The sequence below is a fragment of the Corylus avellana genome, chromosome 1 (genome assembly GCF_965113065.1).
Source record: "Corylus avellana chromosome 1, dhCorAvel1.hap1.2, whole genome shotgun sequence".
NCBI classification, from domain to species: domain Eukaryota; kingdom Viridiplantae; phylum Streptophyta; class Magnoliopsida; order Fagales; family Betulaceae; genus Corylus; species Corylus avellana.
The window spans coordinates 24,078,805-24,096,789 of record NC_142490.1 but is presented as its reverse complement, the minus strand read 5'-3'; the positions used below and the strand labels follow the sequence as shown (position 1 = coordinate 24,096,789).

Below are 17,985 nucleotides of genomic sequence, written 5' to 3'. Positions count from 1 at the left end.
ATTCTTGAGGTCACCACCACCCACCGCCATTCTAACATGCACAAACTAAAAACAATTTCTTTTGAGTTAATTAATATATTTAAAAATAAAAGAAGAAGAGTAAAATAGATATTGTCTTACGTGAGAAGTAGGTGAATATTGGGAATGTTTTCTAGTCCATATATGTTTGGTTGCCAAGAAAACTGCAAGCTCCAAAGTGGGAGATGAAGGAGTGAATAAGGCGTTGATTTCTTCTTGAAAACACCGTCCAGGCCGCTAATTAAGATGGAAGATTTTCGTTGATAACAAGAACGAAACAAAGAAGAGCATTAATCAATTAGGTAAACAGGAGAGAAGAAAAAAAAGATTCACAAAAGGCCAAGCAAAATAAAAAATTTAAAATTTAAAATGAAAACCCATCAACGAATTTTATCAATTTTATACTATCATTCACATTGAATTAACCAAAATAGCTTTAGCTAAAGAATTGGTTAACTGACCACTTCAGTTCCAATGCATTAAAGAAAAAAAAAAAAAAAAAAAAAAAAGCTAATAAAAAAAAAAAATCAGTCTGATTCTCTTTTTTATTTAGGAATAGTACAAATAGGTAAAGAAATAATATTTTAGATGAAATAGTGAGTAAATAATTAGAATGCAAAGCGGGGATGCATGTGTTTTAGAAAAATTGGTAGCTAAAATAAAAAAATGTATTCTTTAATTAAATGTTAGCTAAACATTTGCTAAGCTAGATGTGAAGGCTTTTTAATAATATATGTAACTTTCACTTGTGATTGTGAAAGATGGGATTCAATTCTGTCCATGAATATTCTATTTGTTTGATCGGCAAACAATACTCATACATCCAAAAGGGATGGCCTTGTAAAAGGACTAAATTCTAAACTACTCCACCCACACATATAAAATCTACTACTTGCAAAGGAGAAGGAATAAAAATATCATGATATATTTTCTAGAGAGAAATAAAAAAATAGAAGGAGAGTACGTAGCCCCAAGAGATAACCAATTCAGTACGTAGCAACAGTATTTGATTGATTAATGAACAGAATGACCGTTAAAGCATTGATTAAATGATTGAATTTTTTTTTCTATTAGTTTAAATTTTTAAAATAAGTAATAATTTAAAATGGTATTAGAGTTGAATTTTGAGTTCAAACTTGTTTCCATCAATTCACGTCTTCCTATCAACTTTTAAGGCTAACAGAGATTGTTTTGATGAATGAAAATATTTATAGCTAGACAAAATATATAAAGTCTCTCCCTTGAGTGGAAGACCACTAGAACTCAAGATGAAAAGCATCTTTCTTTCTACAATTACTCAAACTCTCAAAAACAGAAGAAAACAAAACACCTAAAACAACATAGAAACGCACAAAAAGCCAACTAATTAAACAACACATGCAGCAAAGAGTCAACAAAACTTCCTTCCAGAAACTCAGCAAATGGCAACAGCTAAGAGATTTCTCTTTCATGTCGGGAAAAAGTCATTCAGCATTAATGGCGAGGGTTTTTTTTAATAGCTGTAATCCTCAGAGTCTCGTACGGCCATGAATAGATTTGTGTTATAATAAATAAGTAGAATTATTAGTTTTGGCCAAAATGAGAGAGCCTAGATTGGATCGAAATTTTGAGCAAACAACTATCCCTCCCTCCTCGTGTCCCTATCACAATCATGCATGGACACCCTAACACCTCACTTAACTAAATATCCATCAAGCCTCCCTCCTTGGCCTGCACAACTCTCTCTTTTTTTTTTCTTTTTTAGAAAAAAAAAAAAAAAAAGTCAGGTGTACCCTTAAACTGCCACTCAATTAATAATATTACCCAAATTTTAGATTGCAACAATTTTCTCTCAAATTATTAAAAATTATCAATGTTCCTTCAAAATCAACAAAAAGAAATAAGACTTAAAAAAAAAAAAAAGAAAAAAAAAAAAAAAAAAAAGGAATGAGGGTCCACTAAGGCGGCACCAATCAAATGTTTATGGAGTTTGTATTGTTTTTCTTTTCACTTGGTCTATAAAAGTTTCATATATTTCTTGAACATATGATTCTCGCGTGTCATTTTAAGGAAATTTCTTAAAATTTTTCTGAATTCATTTCTTTAGCTCTTTAACACTTCCCTTATAGGTTGGGCTCAAGGAAATTCTTCCGACCAATTGAGAGAGTTTATTCCCTCTAATTTACAACCATAGTTTTTATAAGCAGGAGACAAATTTACTCCAAATTGGTTGAAAAATTTCTTCAAATCCAATCTATAAAACCGCAATGTGTCTTTTCTCACATTTTTTTTTTTACACAATTATATTTAAAAATCATGTGCTTCTTACATACTAATTAAAAAATTAAATACTTCTTACATGCTAAAGAATACATGGTAGTTTATAAGCGGTAGGTTGAAGGTTTCCTTCAACCCAGAGGAAATTTATGTCCAAAGTTGACAAAACCATTGCATTGTTTTTATTTTTATTTTCTTCTGAAGAGGTGAAAAGGGGGATACGGTTGCATTGTTGAAAACCAAGGGAGAAAAAAAAAAACAAAACAATAAAAAAGAACAAGAAGAAAGGCGATATATATGACATTATGATGGACTATCAATCAAAATTGAGCAATGCTAAAAGTACCAAATCTTTTACAAAGGAGATGAGTATCAAAATAATGTAGAGCTTATTTATTAAAAAGGATCAAAATCATTAATCAAGAAATGCTATGGGTACTAAATTTTCTATCAAAGAGACATTGCTCTCGTTTAAATTCTTCAAGGCCCCAATTAAAATTTTTAAAGGTAAAATTTGAACTAGGTAAAATCGAAGAGACCAAAATATATTTCAATCCATTAATTTAAATGTACTAACTCAAATCAAATACAGAAGCAGCCTGCCATTTATCGTTGAATGCTTTATTAATCTATAAATAATCTTATGAATACTGATTGAAAGAGAAACATCTTGAATGTACTCATCCATATATCTTTAAGATCAAAGAAAGTCTCGATATATCTCACAACTCCAATAACCAAAAGAATACAAATTTGGCTTCAAGTCTAAAAACTATACTGATAAACTTATAAACTCCCCCAAAACTCAAAAAGGACTATGTGAATCTAAAATTTCTACAGGAGTTGAGGAAAGAACAAAATGCCGCTTTTCGCAAGGACAATAAAAGAATTAATGTAACATTTAAACTACAAAAATTAGAGAAGGGGGAAGAAAAAAACATATGAACAATAAGTGTGGGATGCAGTAATTACCCTCCAGGAATGTAATCCACAGGCAGCAGCTATGTGAATAGAGTAACAACATCTTTACGGTATCCTCTTACAATCAAAAGCCTTTGGACATTCTCCACCAACAAATCCATGTACTCCATGTAAAAATAAGCGGGGTGGTTGACCGGAGGCGGTGGTAGGCTCACAAGCACAACTGCAGCCATTCTCGAGTATCTCAGTATGGTTGAGTTCAGCTTCAGAGTCGTATAAAGAAACTTCTCCACCTGTTGCTCGTTGACAATTACCGGCTTTCCATCAGCCATCAATGGGGTTCCGTGTCTCTCAGCTGCTGCTTTCATCTCAGCTAAGTATTCGGCAATCCGGCGTTGTGCACCAGTGAATGCCTCTAATGATTCATCTTGCTGAGAACCACCCTCTGCTTGTGCCTCCCACGATTTCATTGTTATAACAATCACTTCAGCTTGCATCCGAAGATCATACAGAAACTTCTTAACGTCAGCCTTGAGCATCTCTGCGTCAGTACCCTCCTCTGCAATGCAAAAGACTTGAATCTTACAGCTCTCAAAGCTCTCCTTAGTAAGAAGGAGCTGAGAGAGGAGAAGCATGAGACCACCATCTCTCACGATCCAATACAAATCGATGCTACCATACTGTTTCTGATACTCATTGGGCCATTCATCAAGACCCTTAACAATAACAACAGCCTTGTTTGCAACAATGCAGTCATTTATTATTCCAACAAAGGTGGCAGGGATCTCAGTTAAGTTTTCCCGACGCCATATTTCCGGATACCGCATCACCACAATGTTTGGCTTGAGATTCCCAAGGCCCATGGTTTGGACAATACCACGAAAGCCTTCAGACATACTAGGTGCTACAACTATCTCTGCTACACCTTCACAACGCTTGTAGTCAATGTAGGTAGCAAGCTGCTTGCAGGCAGTTTTAGCATCTTCGGCGCATTCATGATAGTCTCCATCTAGTATGGAGAAAAATATAGACATTCCCCGGCCTTTTTTCTTCATGCAATTTGCAAAGTCCGCAAGTTTTGGATGACAAGGTACATTTTCTGGCAGTTTACCCCATGGCCTGCAGAATACCAGGGGGATTGGATACCAATTCTTTGGGTGCACTTGGCTTGCTGCAAATGAGGACACCATTAATCAAGAGTATTTTAAGTCATGGTATAATATTTTCAGAAGCATACACACCTCCTAGTGATCGAAGACTGCGGAGAGCTAGTTGGAAATATGCACTCTTGAAACCGTCACCCCAGTCCCCGGCCTTTCCTTTAATGCTCACATAATAATATATCAGGCTAGCAAGGGCTAGAGAAACTATAGTGAATGACCATGAGATTAAGAACATTATCACTGCATGCAAAACAAAAGCAGCACGTTAATATGTTGATCAGAGAATCTCATTCATGTACTGGTTGCGCACACATGGACATGAACTATGCATGCAAGCACTAGAACCCACAGTGGCATAATAAGCAAAATGTACCTAGGAGAAGCTACTCCATCAAATGCATCAAATCAATCCAACAAATGATAAACAAGTTAAAACTTTTTGTGGCACTATTGAGCTTTGTATTCCTGGAACATATAAATTTGTCTAATACACCCACCAATACCAATCACTCGAAAGAAAAAGCCCAAGATTCTCTTCATTCTAACAACCCACAATTGCCCCGAGAAATTCCTGGACTTCATCCAGACCCTTCAAGTAATGAACATGAGATCAGATCTGTAAAAGCAACTGTTCAAATATGGGGATATGCTTGGCAAATAGCCATATTAAAATGGAGGATATTCCCCCCCGAGTGTGCACCCTTTAACATAATTTATAATGAGAACCTAATAGCATCCACAACTAGCACCTATGTCCTGTATCACCAATGCTTTTTACTGGAATTTCTTTGCCAATACCTCATCTAAAAGGAAATCACAAGATAATTCAAAACAAACATACAAATGAGATATGTGACAAAATCATACCTATACAAAGTGATGCTCCAAGAAGAGAGAGGCTCCAATGGTGAAATTTCCACCGAGGACGCCAGCTGGGAGCATCTAGAAGATCCAGGAGGAAGCAAGATAAGTTCACACCAGCATAACATAGAAGGAAAAACATAGTTACAGTCGGTGTGATAAGATCCAGGTTCCCAATTACGACACACCCAATGCAGATGAACGCGGTAAAGAGGGTAGCAATATGAGGCTCACTACCATCTGCAACCCTGAAGTAGTTAAGAATGGGCAGGATGTCATCATTAGCTATTGCTGCAAGAAGCCGTGGGGCACCTGTCAGGCTCTGAAGTGCAGCCCCTAATGTCGAAAGAATGATTCCAATATAAATGATGGCTGGTAAAGGCCAAGCAACTGTAGCTGTAAGTAGCCTGCATAAAAAGTCGATTTCAGCTTCAAACAGTTAAGAAATTAATTCACTAACATTCACGAAAAGATTTTCCTTTTAACATACAAATTGACATAGCTACTAGCACCTGAATTAATACTAAATGTATCCAAACTCAACGAACACAAAACAGATACCAAAAAAATTCTTGACCAAGAAATCAATGATACATCAATTAAATGGGCATAACAGGACCTAGATCAACCAAGTAAAATGTTAAAAGCCCTAGATCAATAAACAACTGGGTAAGACCATAGACTAGCAACAAGAAGACACCATAAGCTATTCCAACAACTAGTGAATATATTAACTCACTAAAATATCTTCTCATACGTCATTCTGACTTGGGACTTTGATTGTATTTAACCTAATCTAGGTCTGTATGATTCCTGTTAAATCCATACAAAAGAGAACGATGTAAGCCATTCACGATATAGGCGCAAGTCATTTATGTCTCTTGGTTATGAAAACTAGAGAATGATGGCCTGGATTGCACCAAGAATCATATTTTACTCCATTTGCATTTGTTTTCTTTCCACTCCACATGGGGATGCCAAACTTTGTCATGGTAATAAACCAAGTGCTCCAGTGGTTTTCATGAGTAAATTTGTCACAAAATATAGGATTTGAGCATTAAATTGAGTGATCAGTCCCTTTGTAATGGAGTGACCACTCCCTCTTCACAACAATTAACATGGTTTTCTAGTGCACTCTGGTATACGCACAATTATTCAGCACTTCTACAAATTACCCTTCACACACAAAGCACGATAGACAATCATGATTGGGTAATTTACTGGATGAATATGTGCCCTAGGTTACAAAAATCTGATAAAATGTTCTCTGCAACAGTTCATTACATTTGGCCTCTCTCATGGATGCCTGGATCTCCGAGCAATTCAAAAGGGATGGTCATTAGGAGATCCGCCATTCTGTGGGACTTTCGTGTGACAGATTTGAAGAGGAGCTCTTGGCCCTGTTTGCGGCCATTGAAGTGAGCAAATTATAAGCAGGGATTGGGTTCTTGTTTAACCTTGGGAGAAAAATAAATAGAAAACTAAAGAGGTTATAATGTTTTGTTAATTATGATGCAAACATAGGCAGTGGTTGCCATAGTAAGGACAAGGGGAGGGCTGCAAGGGGTTTATTATTAAGCCCAAGTCACTTTCTCAGAATGTGAGATGGTTGAACAAGGGTGACAATCGTTTAAAAGTCAAAAACCTCCTTAGGCAACAAAAGGCAGACATTATTTGTTTTCAAGAAACTAAGTTGGAACTCATTTCAAGCAGAGTTGTGTGAAGCTTGTGGGGATGTCAACATGTAGATTGGTGTTACTCAGCTTCGAGAGGGTCCTCCAATAGAATCTTGCTTATGTGGAATCTTCAGCACAATCAAGGAGAATGGGGAAATGATCTAAGCACAATCTATGTAGGAGGGGGAATCCTAATTATTAGACCACGTAGAAGACCCCCCTACAACGGGAAGATCCATGAGGCTCTACTCAGAAAAATCCATCATAGTGAGGAGAATAATGGGATACCCCCAATCTAATCACTACAATAACAGGTAACATTGAAATCACCTCCAATGCACCACGCCAACCAACTCCTCCCATAAAGACCTTTTAACGCTATCCAAATAGGCCCATAAACCCCCGCAAAAGCCCAAACAAAGCCATCTTCTACATCTCTAAAAGAACAGCCCTCAGAATGCCTTTGTTAATGGCAAACAAATCCTTGATTTTGCATTTATAGCAAATGAGTGTCTAGATAGTAGGATCAGATCTGGTGATCCATGGGTGCTTTGCAAGCCGGATATTGATAAGGCCTATGATCATGTCAATTGAGAGTTCATACTGTAATTGTTGAAAAGGTACGGATTCAGGCAGAAATGGTGCTCTTGGATATCGCATTGTATCTCTTTGGTGCGCTTCTCCATTTTGGTGAATGGCAACGCCTTTGGTTTCTTCGGTAGCTCCCATGGGTTAAGACAAGAACACCCTTTGTCTCATTTTCTGTTTGTTATTTTCATGGAGGCCTTAAGTAAAATGCTTTCTACAACTGTTGATGAGGGTTTTCTCTCAGGCTTTTCTGTGGGGTCTAGGTACTCTAGTGTGGTCAATATATCACACTTATTGTTTGGGGACAACACTCCAATTTTTTGTGGGGCCAATCCTGATAACCTTTGCCATCTATCTATGTGATTTTCTTATGTTTTGAAGTTGTCTCCGGTTTGAAAGTTAACCTGGCTAAGTCGTAATTGGTTCTTGTGAGTAATGTGGATAATGTAATGGGTTGGCGGGCATTTTGGGTTTTAGGGTTTCTTCTTTGCCTTTTAAGTATTTTAGTCTTCCGCTAGGGGCCTCCTACAAGGCCAAGTTTATCTTGGATGGTGTGGTAGAAAAGATTGAACATTGGTTGGCTAGTTGAAAAAAGATGTACTTGTCTAAGGGTGGAAGGGTTACCCATATAAAGAGCACCATTTTCAATTTACCTGCGTCCTAGTGTTGTAAACCACATAAAGAAGCTACATCGTGATTTCTTATGAGGTGGGATAGGTGAAAAGTTCAAATTTCACCTGGTTAGTTGGTCCAAGGTTTACTCTCCAATATCTGAGGGAAGGTTGGGGGTTTAGAACTTGAGGATGATCAACCATCCTCTTCTAGGGAAATGGTTGTAGCACTATGTGCATGAGAGAGAGGCATGGTAGAGAGTTGCCGTGAATTTCAAATTTGGTGGCTTTTTAATTGGACATGGGTGTATTTTCTTTTTGATAAGTAACATGGATGTATAATATTTCTATTTCTAATTTTTCAGAATTTGTGAATTTTTGTTCTTTTAGCATTTAAGGGTGACTATCTTTGTATACATCATGTGTAGTAGGGTTGTATCCCTTTGCACATATCAATGAATTGAATTATTTATTTTTTTAAAAAAAAAATTATGGAAGAATGTTAGGAGGGGTTGGAAGATGCTTTCTAGCCATACTAGATTTGAGCTAGGAAATAGCTCCAAGATTAGATTTTGGTATGATGTGTGGTATGGAAAGAAGGCCCTTAAGAAAGCTTTCCTGGATATTTATAGCATTGCTTATGTGAAGCATGCTTCAGTTGCAGTTGATTTGGAGCTTTTTAGTAGTTCCCTTTATTGGAATGTAAGCTTTATCAAAGCAGCTCACGATTGGGAAATGGATGTCTTGGCTTTGTTCTTCAATTTGTTGTACTCCTTAGAGTGAGACGGGAAGGTGAAGACTAGTTTTTGTGGGCCCCTTCAAACAAAGGGTGTTCAATGTTAGCTCCTTCTACAATGTCTTTGTCTGTAATGATGACATTTCTTTTCATTGGAAGAATATTTGGTGGACCAAGGTCCTTTGAGAGTGACTTTTTACACTTGGACGGCCACCTTAAGGAAGATCCTTACAATGAACAATCTAAAGAAGCGGCATATCATTGTGGTCGATAAGTGTTATATGTGACCATCTTCTTCCCCACTGTGAGGTTGTTTGCGCCTTATGGAATGCTTTTTTTAGTTGCTTTGGACTGTCTTGAGTTATGCCTAGCTAGGTGGTTGATTTGTTTGCTTGCTAGTGGACTGGTGGTAGCGCTCAAAGTGCTATTGTGTGGAAGATGGTACCCTCTTGCCTTTTGCAATGCCTTTGGAGAGAAAAATACGATTGAAATTTCGAGGACTGCTAGAGAACGTTGGAGGAGCTTAGGTTATTTGTTTTTTATTCTCTTTATACTTGGAGAGCTACATTTGTGGCTCATTTAGAGACTAGTTTTAATTATGTTCTTATTCTTTTTTCTCTTCCTAGATAGGCATGTCTTCTGTATACTTCTTATGCTTTTAATGATATTATGATTACTTATAAAAAAATAAAAAATAAAAAGTTAGTTACGTATTTCTCCAGCACTTATAGAGTACCAACTTACTGGCACAAAAGATGATACTGCTTTGCAATTTTTTTTTTTTTTTAGGTCACTGCTTCACAAAATTTTAAAGAACTACTAATCAGCAATTTTAAGTATCAAGTTTTTCCCCTCTTTTCTCGCTTACCTTCAAGGACTCCTCACCTTTCACTAAAATTCTATTTTCCCAAAGAAATAAATTCATGCAGCCATGAAGGATTGTACCGTGACCACGCCCTCCACCCTTTCATTTATAGTGGGGAGGAGATGCAAACTCATCCAAAGACATGGTTTAATCGTCCTTTTTATTTTAGTTCTCAATTGGTTACTAAATAATAATATAAAAACAGATGACCTCAGAAGGAATGAGCCCTAAAGATTTGCCTCATAACTGAATACAGCTAGGTGTAGGCAAATATGCAATATACCTAACTTTTGGTATGGATATGATTATAAATCTAAAGTCAAAGGGGCGAAGAGAAAAATACCAAAGAAATTTGTGTAACAAAAGAAACAATTTGAATGAAATATAATACCTGTCTGCCAATAGCTTCTTTCTGGTTGCAAGGGCTCCAAATAACAACACAGAAACTATATACATTGCAGTAGTTGTGAGAGTTGCAGCCAGTGTTCCAATGGGAATCGAACGCTGAGTATCTTTCAGTGAAGCTGATCGATTTGAACCTGCCATAATTCCAGTCACAGCAGGGAAAAAGAGACCAACCAATGCACTGAAAAAAGCAAGAAAGAAAAAAGAATGTGGTTAGAAAAACAAACAATTAGCCAAGTTTATTACTAGACTGAAAAAAAAAAAAAAAAAAAAAAGAAAAAAAAAAAAGAAAAAGGGGAGCATCAAACGGAAACTCCTGATTCTCTTCTAATAATAATAGGCATGATATATTGGGTTACTTGGTCTTAATGGAGAGTGCAGGTGAAAAGGAGTCAAATACATCACATTATCTGCTGCTACAGTTCTTAAGATCCATGAGAAAACACAACCTCAACAGAGAAATGGTATTGTGAGAAAAAAATTAAAATGTGAATGTACAACCTTATTATTGCTTAGGCTTAGGTATGACATGTAGGTAAATTGCTAACAGAGATGGGCCATTGAATCATCTACTTAAATGATTAAGGATATGTAATGTGGAGGCCCAACAATCCACCAAACACCAAAGCTGAGAAAAATTTTAATTGGTAATGTAGAAATAGCATCAGGCCCTAAATGATATAAATCCACACAGCACACAAATTAATTGGCTCTGTTGGGTTAGCTATGTGCCGTGTATTATCAACAATTTCCACAAAAGGTGGTAAGATGATGTCTTGAGCACTTTTAGCATTGACTCAAGATACAAATCATTACAGTGTGAAAGATTCGTGCCATGGCTTACTTAAAATTCCAGTACACACTTCCTTCAGGATCAGGAACTCCAGCATCATTAGTATTCTGATAACCTGGACTCCAGTTTTCTTTGAAAGTTTCCGCACTCAAGCCCGTGATTCCAACTGTAACAAATATTGCAAGAGATAAGTTCTCTAATCCCTCCACTAAACAAATTCCAGAATAAGCAGAAAATGATACAAGTACGAGCAGGACAAATATCTAATCAAAAGTAAAAAGTGAAGGCTACAAATGTCAAAATGGTCTAAGACTCAAAATACAGACTCATACTTGTAAGTTGTAAAACCTACAGCCAAAATTACCATGACTTGATCAGCAGAACATCTGCCTGAAAAATTAGTTTTTAAATAATCATAACAAATGCAGTATATAACCCTCAATATGAAGAAATAGAACGAGAGCAATCTGTCAATCAAAATCACACTGGCTGCACCCATCTTCTCCAGGTGTCCAAACGTGAACCAAGTGGGTAACTAAATCAAAAATAAACTTCCAAACTATACCCAATACAGCCACATAAAACCAAGAGTAAAATGCAAGTTAGAATGCAACCATTAGGGTACACAAAGAAACAGGTCATATTTACTTTTTCACTCAATAGAGAATATGCTGAAAAAAAATCAGGAAAAGCAGCGCAGAAGTTCGTAACCCAAAAGGCAATTAAAAGTCAGAAGGATCTCAAAGGCAAGTGAGAAGGGTCATCTCCAAAAAAGAAAGATATACAAAATTACACTCACCTACAGGGTGATCCTTCCTTGCCAAGAAGATCCCAATGAATATGGAGAACAGCGAGAATAAAACAGGTATAAGGAAAGCAGGTGCCACCCGATTGATCATTTTCACACCACCAAATACAATAAAGCATAGGATGATAGTCACAACAATCCCATAAACTTGCAAGTCATGTGAACTCGGACTTTCCACTCGCTCAATTGCTGTGACATTAACATTTGTGACAGTTTCTGCATTGACAACATGAAAAAAAAATTAAAAAAAAAAAAAAAATCAATTAGCACAAGATACAACTTTAATATCTGTGAAAGGCATGCTTTGCTTATCAGTACCAACAGCCAAAAACAGCAGCCAACCATTCAACTATTCAGAGTGCAAACCTCATAGAAAGAAAAAACATGCATAGTAATAACCTCCACAAAGGCTTTTTTTGCGCATGCAGAGAAGAGAAAAAGAGGTGGGTGGTTCTGTATTATATTTTTGAAGATGCTAGACTTCTTGTTTTGGGGAAGCGGGGTAACATGTGCAGAACAGATGGAAGAATTACAAAATAAATCTATTATGAAAGATCTCCTGCATCACAGGTCAATATGTTCAAAGTTCAGTAACAATTGCATAGCACAACCATTTACACGGGAGGAAAATCTTTTCATCAGTTAAGGAGCAAACACACTTGACTCATAAGTATAATAATAACATCCACACCATTTTTTCCTATATCCCTGCTATTAGAAAAATGCTAGACCTATACAGGGCAGAAGGTCAATGTCAAGCACTCAAATTGACATCCGTCAATTATTTGTTTAAAGTAAGAGACTCAATTATTTTATCTATGAAAATAGACTGTCAACTGTGGCAAAAGCTCAAGGGCAACCTCTAAAAATCCCAGCAGCTGGCACAGCTTTCAGAAAGGTCTCAACAGCTCCCAACACATACCTAGAACCACAAGCACAGGAAAGGGAAAAGTTAAAAAAAAAAAAAAAAAGCACATATCACAACAGAATAGGACATTTATGGCATACGCCCAAATTCCATTATCCTCAAGGACCTCAACCATATATATCATGGTCTTATCACAGATAAGCTCATAGAATCCACTCACAGAGCTCCAGCAACTGCATTTCCGAGGAAAAAACATAGTCCAATGCTAACTCCAACCTCTGGACCAAGGGCACGACCAATGAGATAGTAAGGTCCCCCACCCTAGAAGCAAATAAATAAACGTCACTTCACATTAATTCCATCATTATCAATTTGGAAAGCTAAAATAACTCATAGAACAAGTAAGGAAGAATTTAATATAAGTGAATTATCACTCCAGAAGTAATACCCTATGAGACGTGAAATAAACAATATAATCCAGCAGTACACTTGAACTATCAGCTATGGAATTATATACCCAAAGTGTGAGCATCTATATCCCTTATAAGTAAAAAGAAGAGAAAAAATATCAACATTTAGCTCATTTAATCCAGGCTCTAAATACAATATTACATACCAATCTCCAAGGGCAGAACTAGAATTTTTGGTTTGGGGTGTAAAATGGAAAGAAAAGAACAAAAAAAAAAAGAGTAAAAAATTTATTTTAAAAGAGTCATAAGGGTATGTTTAAAAAAAATGGGGAAGACATTGTGGCTTTGGGGGGTAAGCCACCATGTAGTTCCACCCCTGCCAATCTGCACTAGTGCATTGCATCACAAAATAATAAATTATAAACCCAAAGTGTGCGCAAATACACTACATGTATATATATCTCTTATGCAAAAAGAAGAGAAAAAATATCAACACTTAGCTCATCTAATCCAGGCTCTATATACAATATTACATACCAATCTGCACTAGTGTATCGCATCACAAAATAATAAATGTTAAAAAATAGGTTCTTTTCTCTTTCTCAGAAATGTTCCAATCATCTTAGGACCAAATGACATCTCCTCTCCACATAAATAAGAGGTAGTGTCAAATCACAAGTTTAATCCCATATGAGCGTGTCAATCATCTCTAATGGTCAGAGAAAATAAAAGGAAAAAAAAAAAGAGTCCCAATTCTCTCATAATTTACAGCAAGAAATTTAAAATTAAATTAAATTTTTAAAAAAAAAAAAAAATTAAAAAAACTACCTGATTTCTTCTCAATTCACACATAATAAGATGTTAACAACCAACAATTTTGTGATAGAAAAGTCATTGTTGATAATTCTTTTACAACAATGGCATGATTAATTAATATATATGAGACTCGCCATTCTGCCTTCATAAAGATTCATAATCGTCGCCCAAAAGCACTAAGGCAACTAGTAAGTTAATTACAAACAATGCCTACCTTCATCGCACCGTTCGTTGCAATAGCACTCAGTGATATTCCAGTCAGAAAAGTGCACAAACCACAGAAAGATACCAGCAATAGTGACTCGCCTATGCCAGCCATACCAACAATCCTGCAAATTCATAAAATTTGAAAATAAAAATAAAAATAAAGAAATAAAGAAATAAACCACCAATAATATAGTTGGTCTAGAGAGAAAAGGCAACATATCAAATTCAATTCTTTACAAAAAGCCACAGCAAAAGATCTAATAACGATCAGTATCCAATCATAAATAAGGTAGTACAGAGTAATCCATAATATTTTACCCACAACAAACATACAACAAGCTCTTCCAAAGGGGAGGGGTATGGAAACAGAGAAGAAAGAAGGGAGAGGGAGAGAGAGAAAGAGAAAGAGAGAGAATACAATTGTAGTCTACAATGTCTACTCTCTTTTTCTCGCCTTTTTTTTTTTCTGTCCGCGAACAAATGGCTAAATCTCTGGTACAAAGCCATAGGGAATCCACAAATGGCCTGAAAATAATGATTCAAATTATCGCCACATTAAGGACACATTCTCGAAGGAGCCATGTCTATATCAAAACAACACCTCTGACACTCCAAGAACATGGAGGCAACACTAAACTCACTAGTGAACATGTAACAGAAATTATAGTACGGACCTGCATTAAGGACACATTCTCAAAGGAGCCATGTCTATATCAAAACAACACCTCTGACACTCCAAGAACATGGAGGCAACACTAGACACTAGTGAACATGTAGCAGATATTATAATATGGACCTGTTCCTTCAATCTGGCTAGATAAATTATTTTTGTTCTTTACTTCAGGCATACTAGGAAAGCTCCTACTTGCTTTCTTCCTCCTTGGATCTTTTCTTTCCATAACAGTAAACTTCCCTATAGATGTGCTTCCTAGAAGCTATGTCAACCATAAGATAGAAGGGAAAATTAGTTCTCTAAACAAAAAGGTTTACACTATCAATTTCACAAAAAGATATTGTACTCATCGTTATGGGCTACAAACTTAAAGAGAGTCAAGGAATTATTCATTTTCCTCAAATCAGCTTGCTAACTATTCTCACAGGAATTCCAGCAATGTTGTGGTCTTAAATTACAAACAGCATCGACAACTAAATAGGAACTTATGCTCCATCTACAATTTCATGTATGCCCTGCACACAGTATAAATTACAATGCAATGGTGGCATACAAAACATCAGGCAATATGAGACTCACCATGAAAATCGGATGTAGTAGATAATTCCCAGTATGTTTTGCAAGCATGGGACAAATACACCCATCAAAGTACCCAGTTTGAGATCAGCAGGCTGCATATAATTATTCCACATTAAAAACCAAAAAAAAAAAGAATCAGGAATATAGTACAGTCAGTGCCCCAGGTCAGGGAACCAGAGATCAATGTACAATATTTACAATCTCAATCAATTTCAGCAAAGAAATAGGTTATATCCAGCATATAAGCAAACCACTAGAAAGAAACTTACAACACAGGAAATATGCATATGATCCATACCATTAAATTCAATCTCCAGGAATGAGTGAAGTAGAACCAGTGCTTCAGATTACAGAGAAACAATATCATACTTTTTTAAATTAACGCCACAATAAGAGTCTCAAAGAATATTCTTAACTTTCATCCTCATCTAAAGATACAGAAAAAAAAAAAGTTCTATAAGTTCTTGTTTCGTCAATTCTTATACTGTAATTTCAGGTTGTTGAATGAACAAACCAATTCTGTCAAAACAGAGCATACCCCAACAAACAGGAGAAAATGTTATGAAACCAGCTTATACCTTAGGGTGCCCAATGGTAATGGCAACATCCTCACCATCTCTAGGACTAGAAGGTGCAGGAACCTGCTCCCCTGTCATACTGGAATATATAAACCAAACTTTAACGTCATTGAACAAGGGGATGGAGTAAATTCAGAAATAATAAGAAGAAAGCACAACTATACACCTCCTGAGACCAAGAATGTTGACAAGAGAATCAAAACCGAACAACTCCAGTTTTGACTCTCCCTGGGGACCATTGGCTTCTTCATGTATTGGCGAAGACCCTTCTTTCAAATCGGCACCCATGTTTGCCTGTGCGCCAACTTTGACTTTCCTGCCACAAACAGATAAAAGAGATCGCGCAAGACTTAGGTCAAATTTTTCATTATAAGTTCTTCGAGCTCTCTTATGTCAAAATTCTGATAAAAAAATTGAACTTTATTATTTGATAAGTCTGGTTCAGTAAATACAATGCGCAAAAACTCAATTATTGTGTTTGGAATTCATAAAGGAAATGATGGATTAAGATGGAACAGAACGGATTCGAAAGAACTTGGGTCTTCTCCCTCCAGTGAGTTTGGGTTAACAATTACACCCTTCTTTCATTTACGTATTTCAAGAAAGAAGCCAAAATGAAATTTTCACATCCTTTAAGCAGGAAGGAAGCTTTCTGCTCAGGATGGACTAAAAAAATACACCTTTAAACAAGGGAATTGTGTATATCAGAAATGATTACTCTAATATGCACAGTAACCACATTTTATTAGATTCCAAGAACAGCCCAGAACTAATCAGAATTTTTTCAATTAATATCGTAACTTTAGATCAAATGTTAAAACATCCAAACAAGTTATTCATTTACTCAAACTTCAAATATCAAGACTTAGACAATAATTTTCTTGAAATTGGAACCAATCTTCACTCCACTTGTGGAAACTAATAAACGAAGCTCTAAGCATAAAGAAATACAATCAGAGACAACACTCCCATCACATACAGTTGCTTGAACTACATTACACACTCAAATCAAACAAACACACATGCACAGAGAGAGAGAGAGAGAGAGGGGAGTTACTTGAGGGAAGCTTGGTGATCGGAGAAGGTGGCGGAGGAGGAGGGGGAGGAAGAAGATCCAGGATCCATGGAGGACATCTCGAGCACGGCCCGATCGTTGGCCACCACCGGCCGGTACTTGCGGCCGCCAATCCGCCCCGGGAACTCATCCTCTGCGCTGTCAATATCCCCATTGTCCATTTCCTCTGCTTTCGCTTTCGCTTTGGATCTGACAAGCCCCGATTATATACGCTGTTGGATTAGATCCAGAGAGAGAGCTAGAGATCTAAGAATTTACGTACTTAGTGTTCTTTGATGTAATTGAATAGAGAGAGAATGAGAGACGTGGTGGAATTGAATGGGGGTAGAAGAGGAAAATCGTGTTCGAGTTTCGTACCTCCAATTGGTGACGAACTGACGGGGAAGGAGCAGCAGAGGAGCAGAGGAAGAAGGTTTATGTATTCTTTCTTTCTTTCTTTTTCCAACACGCGCGTTTTTAACGCTGTGCACATACTTTTCGCTCAAATACATTTCTTTCTCGATACAATTCCAACTATTTGGCCTAATTTTGGCATAACTTTTCTCTTTTTTATTTTAATTTTTAAAAAATAAAATAAAAAATAAAAAAGAAATATGTGTGATTTTTTTTTTTGTTTAGTATTTTTTTTTATATATATATATATATATATATATATATATATATATATATATATATATTTTTTCTTCATAAAAATAGTAAAATGATCATCATTATGAAGAAAAATACATTTTTTTTATTAAAAAAAATACTAAATAAAAGAAGGACCGCATAAAACATTATTACTTCAGACATTTTTTTAAAAAAAGAAAAATTAAAAAAGAAGGGCAAAATTGTTTTTTGGAGAAAGATTTAACTTCATTGATAAAATCCGATGGAAACAGATTGTTCCATCAAAACGTCACAGATAACCTCTGGGATATTGCATCTCTAGGTCTTCTCTATGATCTGTTTACAAGTTAGTTTGGCCAAGCCATGCGCCGCCCCATTGGATTGACGGCTTACATAACAACATTCCCACTTAGAGAAGGAATTTTAACATCTTTGTATCATCCATGAGATGCCCGTAACAGCCTGTTTG

The 17,985-nt window shown here is 36.3% G+C and overlaps 1 protein-coding gene across 3 annotated transcripts; it reads right to left on the bottom strand.

Annotated features, from left to right (window-relative positions):
- Nucleotides 1-2,888: 2,888 nt before the first annotated feature.
- Nucleotides 2,889-17,343, bottom strand: CCC1 (cation-chloride co-transporter 1). 3 transcript variants are annotated; one of them, XM_059581261.2, is made up of 14 exons: nt 17,265-17,343; nt 16,890-17,119; nt 15,999-16,148; nt 15,833-15,911; nt 15,255-15,346; nt 14,010-14,124; nt 12,790-12,890; nt 12,562-12,623; nt 11,693-11,917; nt 10,945-11,059; nt 10,087-10,281; nt 5,226-5,626; nt 4,437-4,598; nt 2,889-4,366 (listed from the first exon to the last, which is right to left on the bottom strand). In XM_059581261.2, the coding sequence occupies exons 2-14, from the start codon at nt 17,066-17,068 to the stop codon at nt 3,276-3,278; spliced, it is 2,967 nt and encodes a 988-aa protein (XP_059437244.1). In that variant the 5' UTR covers nt 17,069-17,119; nt 17,265-17,343; the 3' UTR covers nt 2,889-3,275. The 3 variants fall into 3 exon arrangements, with proteins under 3 accessions (XP_059437244.1, XP_059437245.1, XP_059437243.1); XM_059581262.2 differs by having other exon boundaries at nt 16,890-17,096; nt 17,265-17,340; XM_059581260.2 differs by having other exon boundaries at nt 16,890-17,153; nt 17,265-17,338.
- Nucleotides 17,344-17,985: the final 642 nt, after the last annotated feature.

Coding starts and splice junctions, on each gene's coding strand:
- CCC1 (XM_059581261.2), bottom strand. CDS start 17,068: ATGGACAATGGGGATATTGACAGCGCAGAGGATGAGTTCCCGGGGCGG. Junction 12,624..12,789: donor AATGCAGTTGCTGGAGCTCT/GTGAGTGGATTC, acceptor TTGTGGTTCTAG/GTATGTGTTGGGAGCTGTTG. Junction 5,627..10,086: donor AAGAAGCTATTGGCAGACAG/GTATTATATTTC, acceptor CTTTTTATGCAG/GCTACTTACAGCTACAGTTG.